Genomic DNA, 15621 nt, shown 5'->3' with positions numbered 1-15621 from the left:
CGAGACTATGTGTAATAGTTAAAAAGTAACCAGTAAAGACATGAAATCATTCAAGATTAGAGACTCTGTCAACTGTGCCAGTTCTTATGTTGTATATTGTTTAACATGTAAAACCTGTAGTATGCAATATGTAGGCCAAACCATTACTCCTTTCAGCACTCGACTTAATAAGCACAGAAGTAATATAAAGCTTAAAAAACCTGGCCATTCCCCCCATGTAACCTCCCATTTTAATATACCAGGTCATGATTTCGTGTGTACCATAGTACAAAAAATTCCTGATAAAGATCAGAAAAAATTGAACACAGCAGAAAGTCTGTGGATTCATAGACCTGATTCAGTTTGGCCTAACGGTTTAAATGAGTTAAATCCAGGGGGTTTCGAAATCATTCATAATCATGCATAAGTTTTCCTAACTTGTAAAATTTTACCTAAGTTTTAGTTAAGCTAACCTTTCACGTTATGTATCTAAGTCTATGAGGTCATCACTCCCACGATGTCATAACTTCCTATGATGTCATAACTGACTTCCAGTCATTTTGAATTTAGTTTCTTCATCCCTGAAGAAGTTAGTATTTTTACTGACGAAACTTTGGATAAAACGATGGTTTTTTGATATTGTATTCTATTAATTATTTTATATCAACTTATCTGAATATCAAATGCATCATTTTGACTCAGTCAAAATTGATCCCATCAAACCGTCTGTATTTGGTTTGTGTTTCCTGTTTCTACTGATTGGAAGTTTCACATTTCAATGTGGGCGTATAAAAAGTGTATACACGAAAAACGGAAATAAAAACAACAAAAAACGAACGCAATATAAATGTTGAAAATGTAATGTAGTCGTTCTGTAAAGCTACGCATATGTGTCCTTCGCTAGACATGCCGCTTTACGTGACTCCATTGAAATATAACTGCATATGTACATTCTTTCTATACAGCATAGCTTTTCGTGTCAGGATTATTGACAAAACTATTCAACATTTCAAATATCGTGGCAGTTTGTTAACATCGTGGCAGTATATCTTTTTGACATCAATTGTTTATGACTGATAAATATCGTTAATTTTACATATCAAATTACACCGAGGCCTATCGTGTCAAGCGACTATCGTGGCACACGATAGCGACTGCTACACCAAGTTATTTATCGTGGCAATATCGTGGCGTTATTGTGGCAATTTTCAACAAAATAGGGCAAAATTTCACGATCTCCGTACCGTAGGAGTCTCAACGAAAAAACAGGTTAGTTGACACATCTGTATGCTTGGCATTTAGGAATTAAATTAGTATAAAACAATATTACTCAAAATCATATTATTGAAATGAAATTACTGATTTTTTTTTTTTAGCTGAAAAGTAGTTGGAAATCAAAATCTTCTTATAACCATACATAGGGCCTACTATGTATAAATATAAAGTCAATTGTGTGATAACTTGAGCCTCTCAAGCATTCATAATGTTTTTCAAAGTGTTTAAGGACAATAACTCAGACAGCAATCACTGAAACTCAATAGGCTTCTTCACCTCATGACCATAAACAATGTGCATAAATTTAAAGTCAATTGTGGACCGCAGACCGACGAAAATATACAACAATATTTCAATGTGGGAAAAATGATGTGCTATAATAACCTGTTGGTTTATCTCTGATAAGTTTACAACTCTCAACCTCTCCTATACTTGAAAACAGAGAACGTATATCATCTTGGGTCATTGTTTGTGGTAAATAATTCACAATTAGGTTTGTTTTACTACAACCATCATCAGACTGTGAATGGGTTGGAGATGTTGTTCCTCCATTTTGTGTGATACTCATTTGTGTTGCTGGATCCATCATAGCATCTCCCAATGTTATCTGAAATTAAAGATACATTGCCAGGCAACCAAACATACGCCCACAGCATCTGAAGTGAACAAGAGCAACTGGCTAACACTATAAGATTGGTATCGTTTAATATGGTTGTTTTAGCGCGAATAACGATGCATACAGTTTAATTTCAAAACATCGTTTGATAATTGATAATAACGCTTGAAAATTACAAAAATCGTTTAATAAGTACTATCGTTTAATTTAATGGTACACTGTTGAATTTCTCCGAGAGGTGTTTAGAAATGGGGTATCCGTTTACTTATCTAATGGGTTTAATTACTAGACGAGCACTTTAATTTCCCGAGACGTGTAAAAAATTAACACCCGATGAATTTATCTACAGGGTTTAAATATTAGACGAAGCGTTTAATTCCCGCAAGTCGTTTATCCGATCGTTTATTTTGATTTCAATTATTTACGTATGAATTACGAATAGAAAAGGTGAATAAAAAAAGAAAATGCACACCCATAGATCGATGCTCACCATACCGTGGTCGTAGTATTATTATCCATTATCCATTAAAAAAATATGATTCCACCATTGACAAATACATCAAAGATAAGTTGCCAGGCAACGAAACATACGCCCACAGCAGCTAAATCGTCCGGGCAGTCAACAAGAGTTGTCGCATATTTTTACTTTTTTCGGTAATGAAACATTTATAATACACTAAAATCTGATTAAGAGCAACAACTCAGAAAACCATTAGAATTTGTTTGGTTTTTATAAAGTTCTGCCCCATGCTAACGTTTTGTATACAAAACTTTTAATACTGTATCATGGATTTAGCTGTTCCAAGTCATAAAAATTCATTGAAAATCAATATGCTTGTTCTTCTCAAGATCTTAAACTCTGTATCAATCTGAAGTCAATCGGATATTAATTTTGGCCTCTAGAGCGTCCACAAGATTTTTCAAAATGATCAAGGGCCATAACTTTGGGAGTAATTATCAGAAATCTTTGAAAATCAATAGGATTCTTCGTCTCGTGACCTCAAACACTGTGTATAAATTTAAAGTCAATCAGATATTAACTTTAGCCTTTAGAGCATCCACAAGGTTTTTTGAAGTGATCAAGGGCCATAACTCTGGCAGTAATTATCGAAAATCACTGAAAATGAATAGACTTCTTCGTCTCATGACCTTAAACACTGTGTATAAATTTAAAGTTAATCGGATATTAACTTTAGCCTCTAGAGCGTCCACAAGATTTTTCAAAGTGATCAAGGGCCATAACTCTTGCAGTGATTATCGTAAATTGCTGAAAATCAATAGGATTCTTCGTCTCATGACCTTAAGCACTGTGTATAAATTTAAAGTCAATAGGATATAATAACTTTGGCCTCTAGAGAGTCCAGAAGATTTTTTTGAAGTGATCAAGAGCCATAACTCTGGCAGTAATTATCAGAAATCGCTGAAAATCAGTAGGCTTCTTCGTCTCATGACCTTAAACACTGTGTATAAATTTAAAGTCAATCGGATATTAACTTTAGCCTCTAGAGCGTCCACAAGATTTGTTGAAGTGATCAAGGGCCATAACTCTGGCAGTAATTATCGGAAATCGCTGTAAATCAATAGGCTTCTTGGTCTCATGGCCTTAAACACTGTATATAAATTTAAAGTCAATCGGATATTAACTTTAGCCTCTAGAGCGTCCACAAGCAATTGTGGACACCGGACGGACGGACGGACCGACGGACGGGGGCGACGACAATATACGACCACATTTCAATGTGGGCGTATAAAAAAACGGTAAATCACATCCAATGTTATTATACCATTGGAAATCGGTAAAGCACATCCCAGGTAATGTATTTTCTTTAATTGTTGTTAGTTAGTTGTATTTTACGTCCGTTTCCACAGAGGTGATATCGCAGACAAATTTAAATCACAAAAGAATGAAAATAGCCTTCCACCTGTACACGTTGCTAAAAGACCTTGCAATGTACACGTGTCACTGTGATAATCTTGTGAGACTTTTTCACTGGCGCCAAATAGTCGATCTGTATACAAGATGTCGCTCATTTTCAGACAAAGCTACAGGAATGGCTTCCAACAGTATCAAAAGGATACCGTAGTATTATTATCCATTATCCATTTAAAAAAATAATGATTCCACCATTGACAAATACATCACAAGAAGGTAAATCACGTCCAATGTTACGATTATTTGCATATGAAGTGCGAATACATCAAAAATCGGTAAATCACGTCCGAGGTAATTATACATTTGGAAAGCCGTAAATCAAATCCCATTCGTTCGTTCGTTCCTGGAGTTTTACGTCCAGTTCCCCTGAGGTGATATCGTAGACAAGTCACACACATCCCACTACTACCTGTTGTTTTAACGTTCGCTTCCACAGAAGTGATATCGCAGACAAGCACACATCCCAGGTAATGTATCTGTTGTTCCGCTTCCACCGAGGTGATATCGCAGACAAGGTAATGTATCTTCTTTAAGTCACAAATGAATTAAGTTCCACCTGTAGACGTCACAAGCAGAGAAATCAACCCCGCAAAGTAATGTTGCACGACGATAATCTCATGAGACTTCTCACTGGCGCCAAAAAGTCGCTATCTGTGAGTCTCTATAGACAGGCTGACGCCCATTTTCAAACAGATCACACAGGGCTAACCATGTAACACCATCGCACGCCAGATGCCGCCCATCGCAAGAATATTTTCTTTCTCCAACTAGCACAGCATCAGATAATAATTTCGCTAACCCCACTACGTTTCTACTACATTCCGTAATTTAACTGATTTATACTATATCCAATATAACGTTTTGATTAATTAAATGAGAGTAAACACTTTTACCTTGTAATTTTATACCAGTTTGCGATTTATGATTACAATCTTATACAAAGTATTTATATTTTATTGTAAATAATTTCCTTGGGAGATGAATTTATATAAGCCCTGACTTGCTTTCAGATCCCACAATCATATAGTGTACTTTTATAATATGTAAATATTTATTGAATAAATAGTGTCAGAACAAAAAAAAACATATTGCATTAAACCAAAGGTACATTTATCACTATTACAATATATGTACATGTATGGTATTTAAAAAATAATGTGTGTCGGGGAGGCCACATAACAGGGATTGGACAGCAGGGTTATATTTTTCTGTCAAGTTGGGTACTAACTCAAAATCAACATTCCCGAAACGGATTTATAAATCAAACAAAACAAATATTTAGCTGTGATAAATTAATAACAAAGAGCAAATTGTATGTATTTATATGTATGCACACTAAACACTAAAAACAATCACAAATAATGCAGGTGGGAAGTGATAAAACAATAGCATTTGAGCAATCAAAGCATTAATCCATACTGTAATAACGGAATGTGTATTCAAAAACATGGTTTCATATAGTACCCAGACAGGTGGCCACAGGTGGGAATTAATGAAACAATAGCATTCGACCAATCAAATAATTAATCTTTACTGTCACAGCGGACATCTATGACTTTGTGTTGTACGTGTATTTTCAAAATAACCATCGGATGACTAAAAAGTGAATCGCTCACAATGGCGTGTATACACAGACCCTTTCTGTAATTAATGTGTATGGGGATATAGATTCAGAGGTGATTAATGACTAATATGATAATCGTAGTTAAAAGACGAATCTCAATACCTTTTTTACTGTGCATATATATATATAAATATCTAATAATTATTTAATCCCTGTTTTAACTAATCACAATGTAAAATATTGCACCATATATACACAACATGTTATTGTCTGCGATATCGCCTCGGTGGAAGCGGGTGGTAAATCATTTATTTTACAACAGTTTAGACCACAATGTGTTACGATTCGCATTATGGTATTCTAAGCTGATTCTTATACGGAATTCGAGGTGCAATGATATAAATTCGGATTTGAGTGGACGAGTTAACACAATTACACATGTATGTGACCGTAAGCTTATTCTCGGTCTTTTTCATTTTGATTTTAATATTTTATCAAGAAAAACATACATGTAACAACTTTTGCTCAGGTATCACAGCTTTATAACCATTTAATGATTTATTTCTGTATTAATTTTATACTAAATTGAGAAAAAAATTGATTGTTAAAGAATTATCATACTTTTCCCGGGAACTGATTTTTTTATCATTTACTATGTTTTTATTACATCATATATACAAGAATTTCCATAATTGTTACCGGTATATAAAGTTTCATACATCTCACTCAGTTAATCATTTTTTTATTAATCCATAGCAATTAATTAAGTGTTTAACATTTTATTTCAAATCGGATTACGTACATGTATGTAAATACAACCGAACTCTCACTTAGCTAATTAAATGAAGCAATCCAAACAATGCGTAATTACTTGAGATTTTTTTTATGTTTTTGTTTAAGAATTTTCATGCAATTGAGAATTATATTTACGCATGGTGTAATCGTTGTACTGCAGTCAAGTGTTTACGTAACATCAAGGCAGTATTCATTGAAGCATATTTCCTGTTGATACTGTTTGACCCGCATGAAATGGGCGACAGCTTGTCTATAGAGATTTTGGCACCAGTGAGAAGTCTCATGAGATTATCGTCGTTCAACATTACATTGCGGGGATGACTTCGATCTCTTCCTGTGGCGTCCACAGGTGAAAGTTTTTTCATTTGTGATTACCTGGGATGTGTGTGACTTGTCTACAATATCACTGATTTTTGATGTATTTGTCAATAGCGGAATTACTATTTTGAATGGATAATGGATAATAATAATACGACCACGGTAAGGCGAGCATCGATGGTTCTGCATTTTCTTTTTATATTCACCAAATGTTTAATTACCTCGAACGTGATTTACCGATTTTTGATGTATTTGTCAATAGTGGAATTACTATTTTGAATGGATAATGGATAATAATACTACGACCACGGTAAGGCGAGCATCGATGGTTGTGCATTTTCTTTTTATATTCACCCTTTCTATTCGTAATTCATACGTAAATAATCGAAATCAAAATAAACGATCGGATAAACGACTTGCGGGAAATTAAACGCTTCGTCTAATATTTAAACCCAGTAGATAAATTCATCGGGTGTTAATTTTTTTACGCGTCTCGGGAAATTAAAGTGCTCGGCTAGTAATTAAACCCATTAGATAAGTAAACGGATCCCCCATTTCTAAACACCTCTCGGAGAAATTCAACAGTGTACCATTAAATTAAACGATAATACTAATTAAACGATTTTTGTAATTTTCAAGCGTTATTATCAATTATCAAACGATGTTTTGAAATTAAACTGTATGCATCGTTATTCACGCTAGAACAACCATATTAAACGATACCAATCTTATAGTGTAATGAAGTCATGCATATACGGTCCGACTTGTGCCAATATATCAAAAGGAACTAAGATCACTCCGATACAAACAAACATGTATTTCAAGTTTCATCAAAATCTAATAACCATTTTGCAATAGGTAGGTTGCCAGGCAACAAAACATACACCCACAGCAGCAAAATTGTCCAAGCAGTCGACAAAGGTTGTCTTATATTTATTCTTTTGTGGGTAATGGGAGCGATTACAGGACACCGATATCAAGTTAATACAAATCGGAAGGTAACTCTTGTCGTGTGACCGTGCACAAGGGTCCCCAAAGTGAAACAAGGGCAATAACTATTATAACTAATTAATCGAAATTGCTGAAATTCGAAGGACTTCTGTTTAGTAATCAAAATAATGCATTGTAAATTTCATACAGATCGAATGTTAACTTTAGTTGTTAGAGCATTCACTGGGACAAAAAAAGTGAAACAAGGGTCATAACTCTTGCTCCAGATATTATATACAGAAATTGCTGAAATTCCATATACATATGCTTCTTCATTTTACTAATGTAAATCAGGCCTTGAGATCTGGAAATCGTGTGGGGGTGATAAAAAAAAAGTAGGGGATATTCAGAAACAATACAAACCTGTGGAAATGCACTGCTGTTTTTATTAGAGGTAACGAGTGTATGTTAATAACAGGCCAATTGCCTACACATGAACATAAACAGTTCATATGGGCGATTTATCTGATGGCCCCATTTCACTCGCAAAGAGATACACTGTGTCAAAAGTGAAAATGGACGTTTTTGATTTTGTCTTAATAATTCGAAGGACTTCTGTTTAGTAATCAAAATAATGCATTGTAAATTTCATACAGATCGAATGTTAACTTTAGTTGTTAGAGCATTAACTGGGACTAAACCAGCGGCTGCCAGGCAGGATACGCCCACATTTTGCAAGAGATGGATAGAGAACAAGCTAAAAACAAAAACAAGTTTTTGTACAATCAGAGATCATAATCCAGACAGTTATTGTCTGAAATGCGCAAATATCAAAAGGGAAAGAGATTTTTGGAAAAGGAAGATATGTTTTAAGTTCCATCAAAATTGGATAAAAATTGTGACCTCTAGAGGGTCCATAACCTTTGAATTACATATTTATATAGAATTTGCATACAAAGAGCGGACATTTTGTCGGCAGTTTCATTTCGATTTTCCCAAAATTCCAATTCAACCTTCATTATGGTGAAATAGTGATTGAAACGATCTTTAAAATCAAAAAAAAAATTGTGACCTCTGGATAATCCACAAGCTAAAGATAGATTGCCAGGCAACAAAACACATGCCCACAGCAGCTAAATCGTCCGAGCAGTCGACAAGAGTTGTCATATATTTCTTTTGTAGGTAATTAGGGGGCATTTAATAGACAATTTCATACAGATCACATTATAATTTTTGTCGTTTGAGGGTTCACAAGGTTCTAAAAACTAAAACAAGGGCTGTAACTCTGGAAGTAATCTACAGAAATTGTTGAAATATGACATACTTTTTCGTTTTACTAATTCAAATAATACATATCAATTTCATACAGATCGAACGTTGACAAGGTTCAACAAAGTAAAACAAGGGCTATAACTCTAGATGTAATTGACAGAAATTGCCGACATTCAATAGCCTTCTTCATTTCACTAATTTAAATGATGCATATGAATTTCATACAGATTGGATGATAACTTTTGTCGTTCAAGCATTCACAAGATTCAACAATGTGAAACAAGGGCCATAACTCTAGATGTAATTAACGGAAATTTGCTGAAACTCAATAGGCTGCTTTGTTTTACTAATCTAAATGATGCTTATAAATTTCATACAGATCGGATAATAACTTTTGTCGTTAGAGCATTCACAAGGTACAACAATGTGAAACAAGGGCCATAACTCACGGCGTAATTAATGGAAATTGCTCAAATTCCATAGGCTTCTTCGTTTCACTAATTTAAATGATGCATATCAATTTCAAATAGATCGGATGATAACTGTTGTCATTAGAGCGTTCACAAGATTCAACAAAGTCAAACAAGGGCCATAACTCTAGATGTAATTAACGGAAATTGCTGAAATTCAATAGGCTTCTTTGTTTTACTAATTTAAATGATGCATATAAATTTCATACAGATCGGTTGATAACTTTTGTCGTTCACAAGGTGCAACAAAGTGAAACAAAGGCCACAAAGTGAAACAAGGGTCATAGAGCGTTCACAAGGTGCAACAAAGTGAAACAAAGGCCATAACTCCAGACGAAATAAAATAGGCTTCTTCATCTCACTAATGCAAACAACATATATCAATTTCAAAACAACAGATGATAAATTTAGTCTGTAGAGTGTTCGGACGACGGACCGACCGACAGACGGACGGACGGGGGCGACGGCAATATACGACCACATTTCCATGTAGGCGTATAAAAATGTGATTTTTCGACCAATCAGGGACCATAATCCAATAAATTACGATCTGATATGCACGAATATCGAAAGGAACCAAGATCTTCGGGTTATAAACATGCATTTCAAGTTTGATCAAAATCGGATCAAAATGTAACCTCTAGAATGTCCACAATCAGGGGCCATAATTCAGGAAGTTACAGTCCAATATGCGCAAATATTGAAACGAACCAAGATCTGTGGGTTATAAACATGCATTTCAAGTTTCATCAAAATTGGATTAAAATCCTCTAGAGGGTCCACAACCTTGATATACCAGATATTTACACTATTTGTGTACGAGGGCCGTCCATTTTGTCGGTCGGTCAGTTTTGGTCAGATTTTTTCGAAATTCAAACTCAGTTGTTCTTATGGTGTAACGGTGATATAATAATACGTTTTTTTTAAATCGGATAATAATTGTGAACTTCACAGGGACCACAAGCGAAAAAAGGGCGATTTTTCGTACAATTAGGGGCCATAATTCAGGAAGTTACGATCCGATATGCGCAAATATTGAAAGGAACCAAGAACTTTGGGTTATAAACATGTATTTCAAGTTTCATCAAAATTGGATTAAAATTGTGACCTCTACAGGGTCCACAACCTTGATACACCATATTTTTACACTATTCGCGTACAAGCAGCGGCCATTTTGTTTTGGTCCGATTTTCATGACATTTGAACTCAACCTTCATTTTGATGTAACGGTGATATAATCAAGCGGTTTTTTTAAATCGGATAATAATTGTAACCTCCAGAGGGACCACAAGCTAAAAAAAGGTGATTTTTCGTACAATCAGGGGCCATAATTCAATAATTCAGGAAGTTACGATTCGATATGCGCAAATATCGAAAGGAACCAAGATCTTTGGATTATAAACAGGCATTTCAAGTTTCATCAAAATCGGATTAAAATTGTGACCCCTACAGGGTCCACAAGCTTGATATACCATATTTTTATACTATTCGAGTACAAGCGGCAGCCATTTTGTCCGTCAGTTTTGGTCTGATTTTTTTCAAAATGTTTGTAGAGAGAGAGAGAGAAATGGGGTTTAATGTCCACTCGACACAAACTAGATCATTTCGGGACTAACATATGGTTTAATTTTATTTACATAATTCGCTTGCGCGTAGGGGTCTTTAGCAGTGGGAGGAAACCGGAGGACCCGGAGAAAACCCACGAGGTTGGACAGGCGACCCTACTCCTTGCCACGTACAACCGGGGATTTGAAACCACGCCAGTCGACTCAATGACAGACTGTATGATACAGCGCGCACACGCTAACCATTCAGCCATCCAACCCCCCAAAAATGTTTGTAGATAAATTGTAAATCATCATCAGCCAAACTAATATCGTCAGAAGAGATATCCAATTCAACCCCCCATGCAGAATTATTTAAGATTTTTGTTCTCTTAGTCATTATCAGTTCTCTATCCATCTCTCGAAAATGTGGGCGTATCCTGCCTGGCAGCCGCTGGTTTTGAGGAGTATATATGGCAAACACATTTTATTACCCCCACACTATATCCAGATCTCAAGGCCTGATTTACATTAGTAAAATGAAGAAGCATATATATGGAATTTCAGCAATTTCTGTATATAATTTCTAGAGCAAGAGTTATGACCCTTGTTTAACTTTCTATACGCCCACATTTTCATGTGGACGTATATTGTCGTCGCCCCTTTTTGTCCGTCCATCCGTAATTTGTTTGTGGACCCTATAGAGGTCATAATTTTTATCCAATTTTAACGAAACTTGAAATATAGCTTTATCTCCCTAAGATCTCGGTTCCTTTCGATATTTGCATGTATCGGACAATAACTTCATGGATTATGGCCCCTGATTGTATGAAAAATCTTGTTTTTAGCTTGTGGACACTCTAGAGGTCACAATTTTGATCCGATATTGATGAAACTTGAAATGCCTGTTTATAACCCAAAGATCTTGTTTTTTTTCGATATTCGCGCATATCGGATTGTAACTTCCTGAATTATGGCCCCTGATTGTACGAAAAATCACGTTTTTGGCTTGTGGTCCTTCCAGAGGTCACAATTTTTATCCAATTTAAAACCAGCGGCTGCCAGGCAGGCTACGCCCACATTTTCGAGAGATGGATAGAGAACAAGCTAACAAGAAAGTGATTTTTCCTACAATCAAGGGCCATAATTCAGGAAATTACAATTCGATATGCGCAAATATCAAAAGGAACTGAAATCTTTGTGTTATAAACTTACATTTCAAGTTTCAACAAAATCGGATAAAAATTGCGACCTCTATAGGGTCCACAACCTTGATATACCATATAGTCCGGGAGCTAGGTGGGTTTTGTTCAACATGGAAGGTGCGGAAGGTTTGACATGCTAGTGGTATATGGCTAGGTTAGGAGACCCCAGAAACCCAATTCTTAAGTTGCGCCAGTGGTGGGTGTGGTAGGAGGAGCCACTCATAGTACCCCCCAAAATGGGTTTATTCAACACGGAAGGTGCAAGTTCCACTTCTATGGCATTTGATAGAGGAATGTGCCCTGAATTAGGAAATATAACTTAAGAATGGGATTTTTGGTGGAAAGTCCACTTAAGAAGGGCCAAAGGTCACTAATTAGCAATTTTTCGATTTTACTGAAAACGATTTTTCCATTATCTCGTGATCTCTTCCAAGTATATTGCACAAAACTACATTGACATTTTTTTATCCTGCTAGGAGCAAAAATATGAGACATAAAATAAATGAAGTTTTAGCTAAAAGTATGACATAATCTCAAAGATAACGAAAAAATCACTCGACCCCCCATTGGTAATTAAAATGTTAATCAACATGAAAGGTGTGAGTGAGAAACCAAGCCTAAATTGTATGGAATAATATCAGAAATCATTATTATCAACTTAAGAATGAAATTTCTGGTGGTCAGTGTCCTTAAGAAGAGAATAATGTTGGTTTGCACTGAATGACCCTTATTTAGAAATTTAATTAACATGAAAGGTGCGACATTGGAACAAGGTGTAAAATGTAGGGACTGATCATAGGATTCACAAGCACTAACTTAAGAATGAATATTTAGGTGGTAAATGAACTTAAGAAAAGCAGATGTGACCAATAACCTTAAAAAATCAGTGACAAGCAGAGCAATATGCCCACAATGCTATGTTTCCTCTTGATCTCAGATAGTAACACTGATACATTAATTACCGCCCACTTCCTTCATACTAAGAGTCATTTAAAACATAGATCTATGTCATGTTATTGCGGATATCAATCAAGACCTAATCAACCAGAACCTAACTTAGGAAAGGCAACTCTTCATCAGAGGAAGCAATGTCAAAGTCATCATCAGAGGTATCCTGATCAGATTGCTCAATGTTCTCTTCAACCAATGACTCCCGGAGTTCAGGACCATTAAAACGCATGATTTCATTATGTCCTTCTCTCAACTATCTTCTGGCGATGGGTGCTGGGTAATTCCTGATTTAACAGCGCTTCCCGACATCTTAATTGCGACTAAAGATGTCCCTTTTGATTTGTAGTGACACTTCTGATTCGCAAGGAAGACTCCTGCTATCATCGATGCCCTTTAGTTTCTCCAGAAGATTTTTACATCTTGCCTTTCGCCCATTGCTCTTCTCAAACATGATGTAGCAATATCATTCACCGCGCAGATGTATGGGGATAAGCGACAAGCAATCTCCTCACTCAACAGGCATCGCTACACCGTGTTTGAGAAGACGTAATGGGTCTAAGGCAAGATGTAAAAATCTTCCGGAGAAACTGAAAAGGGCATCAATGGTAGTATGATTCCTCCCTGCGAATCAAAAGTGTCACTACAGATGACAAGGGTATTTTTGGTCGCAAAGATATAGGGAAACGCTGATAAATCAGGAATTAACCAGCACTCATCGCCAGAAGATGGTTAGGAGTTTACGAAAAGACAGTATGAAATCTTATGGCGTAATGGTCCTGAACTATGGGAGTCATTGGTTGAGGAAGACATGAGGAATGAGGAATCTGATGATGCTTACACTACAGTGCTGGAGTTTGGGACTATAATCGCCGAACACCGCGGAAAAACACTATTTCACGGTGGAATCTTTGAGAATCGCTAGCGAAACGGCAGCTAGCCAAATCACCGAGAAATAGGGTGTTTCGCAGTGAATTATGGTTTTTCGCGGTGAAACACGGTGAATCGCTTGAGTGCCGATATCATCCCGATGTAAGCATGTTGACGAAAAATGTAATTTATTTAAGTTGAATACAAGATATGTTAACCGTTGGCGAGGCAGCTACGGTCGTATTTCTAACACACTGTACATGTATAACGTGGTGCCACAATGTACGTGTATGCAAGCAATGAATAACTGACTATTTTTTAAACGTATCATTTCATCTTATTGGCTGCTATCAAATCCAAACTTTAAATTATATTCGATGAGATTTTACACATAACTTCATTACTCGCAGCTTCAGTTAATCTAAATCAACCATTCATAAATCACAGTGCCATACATGTAAATCACTCCGCAATGCAGTTAACCGTACGTCACGTGGTCAGAAACGCGCGAAAACATGAGATGTTGGGTTCGACACGGGGACTATATATTCTTACGCTGTGTTACTTGGCGAAAAGTATTTAGCAAATCTTGACTGTCACCGGTATATGATAATAATGTATTATGACGTATTAAAATAATATGGGTGGGAGGGGGGTACACTGCGAAAGTCACAAAAGTGACAAATAGAACTTGCAACGGGAGTCGAAAGCGCTTTCAAATCAGACATAAGAAGCTTGTACTTACCGCAAAAATGAAATGAACGCGACACAAGTCTCCGATGTCGGAGAATATTAGTAAAGTATAACCGCTATCAAATCCACACAAAAATCCAAGGCACTCATTTTATTTTAGAAAAGAATAACTGTAGGCCCGATAGAAGAGCCTATTCTTCATGAACCCCAAACCAATGGTAACTGTCAACTTGTATGTTGTCATTCTCGTGCAGATTTGTTTGAATAACAGAAATGTCCCACGTATCAAGATCAAAGAATAAAATCGCACGTAGCCACTCTTTGTTGTTTTTATGCGAATTCAATTAATCTAAAAGGGGCTCCAGCGCAATTTAAGGAATTATTTTTGAGCCAATATTAACCATCGCCAATTTTTTAAATCATGGGATAAAGTCAATTAACAAACAATACGGGTCTACTTTATTACAAAAACATTGATGAACTTACCATTTTGTCTAAAATCATAACGCTAATCAACAAACAATACTATTGTTCTTTATTACAAAAACATCGGTGAACTATATTGTTTTTGTACATTTTGTATTTATTTGTTTGTACTATATGTTATACCTGATGAGTCTTTGGCTTAAAGGAATAAAGAATTTGAACTCGAACTAATCGCTGTCGGGATGGCGAGCCAAGCTAATTGATTATTAGGTAAATAAAACAATATAAACAACCAATGAGTAAAAGTGATCTATTCTAATCAATTAAATAATATACAAGTCAAGTACCGGTATTACCTTAACCGTGGACGGGTTTGCTTGTGGACGGGTTAACGGACACTCAACTTACAAATATTAAATCATCGCCGTATTGGCACTGACTGACGGCACTTCGTGCACGGACTGTTGAATTCTCGTTTAATTTATTGTGTTAATTTCACTATTGTTTAAAATGTAAACAAAATCTTATCTCGAGTACGTAGTAAAGTATGTCGAGCTAGTCTAGTAAGTAGTAGGCTAGGTTAATCCAGACTAAAACGAAAGTCCTTTTATTGTATTAATAACATTGGCTTCTGGTAGACTCGATTGTCATCTAAGGGATTATATTTTCTTTACGCGGTCTATTTATAGAACAGTAAAACGATTGTAAATATTGGCGCGATAAAAATTTAATTATAAGTCCAAGCTATATTGTTGATAGAAAATAATAATGATTTATGTGTAT

The 15621-nt window shown here is 35.8% G+C and overlaps 1 protein-coding gene across 3 annotated transcripts in view; it reads right to left on the bottom strand.

Moving 5' to 3' along the window:
• The window catches only part of LOC126817160 (ELAV-like protein 1), a 197990-nt gene that overhangs the window by 158448 nt on the left and 23921 nt on the right, over nucleotides 1-15621 (bottom strand). For all 3 annotated transcript variants that reach the window (XM_050544009.2, XM_050544006.2, XM_050544007.2), the window contains exon 2: nucleotides 1639-1861. In XM_050544009.2, coding sequence (XP_050399966.1) covers nucleotides 1639-1843 — 205 coding nt within the window. In that variant the 5' untranslated portion in view covers nucleotides 1844-1861. The remainder of the gene's footprint in view (nucleotides 1-1638; nucleotides 1862-15621) is intronic.

The sequence above is a fragment of the Patella vulgata genome, chromosome 4 (genome assembly GCF_932274485.2).
Source record: "Patella vulgata chromosome 4, xgPatVulg1.2, whole genome shotgun sequence".
Lineage (NCBI taxonomy): Eukaryota > Metazoa > Mollusca > Gastropoda > Patellidae > Patella > Patella vulgata.
Note: the sequence above shows the minus strand (reverse complement) of the source record. Positions and strands in the feature narration are given on the sequence as shown.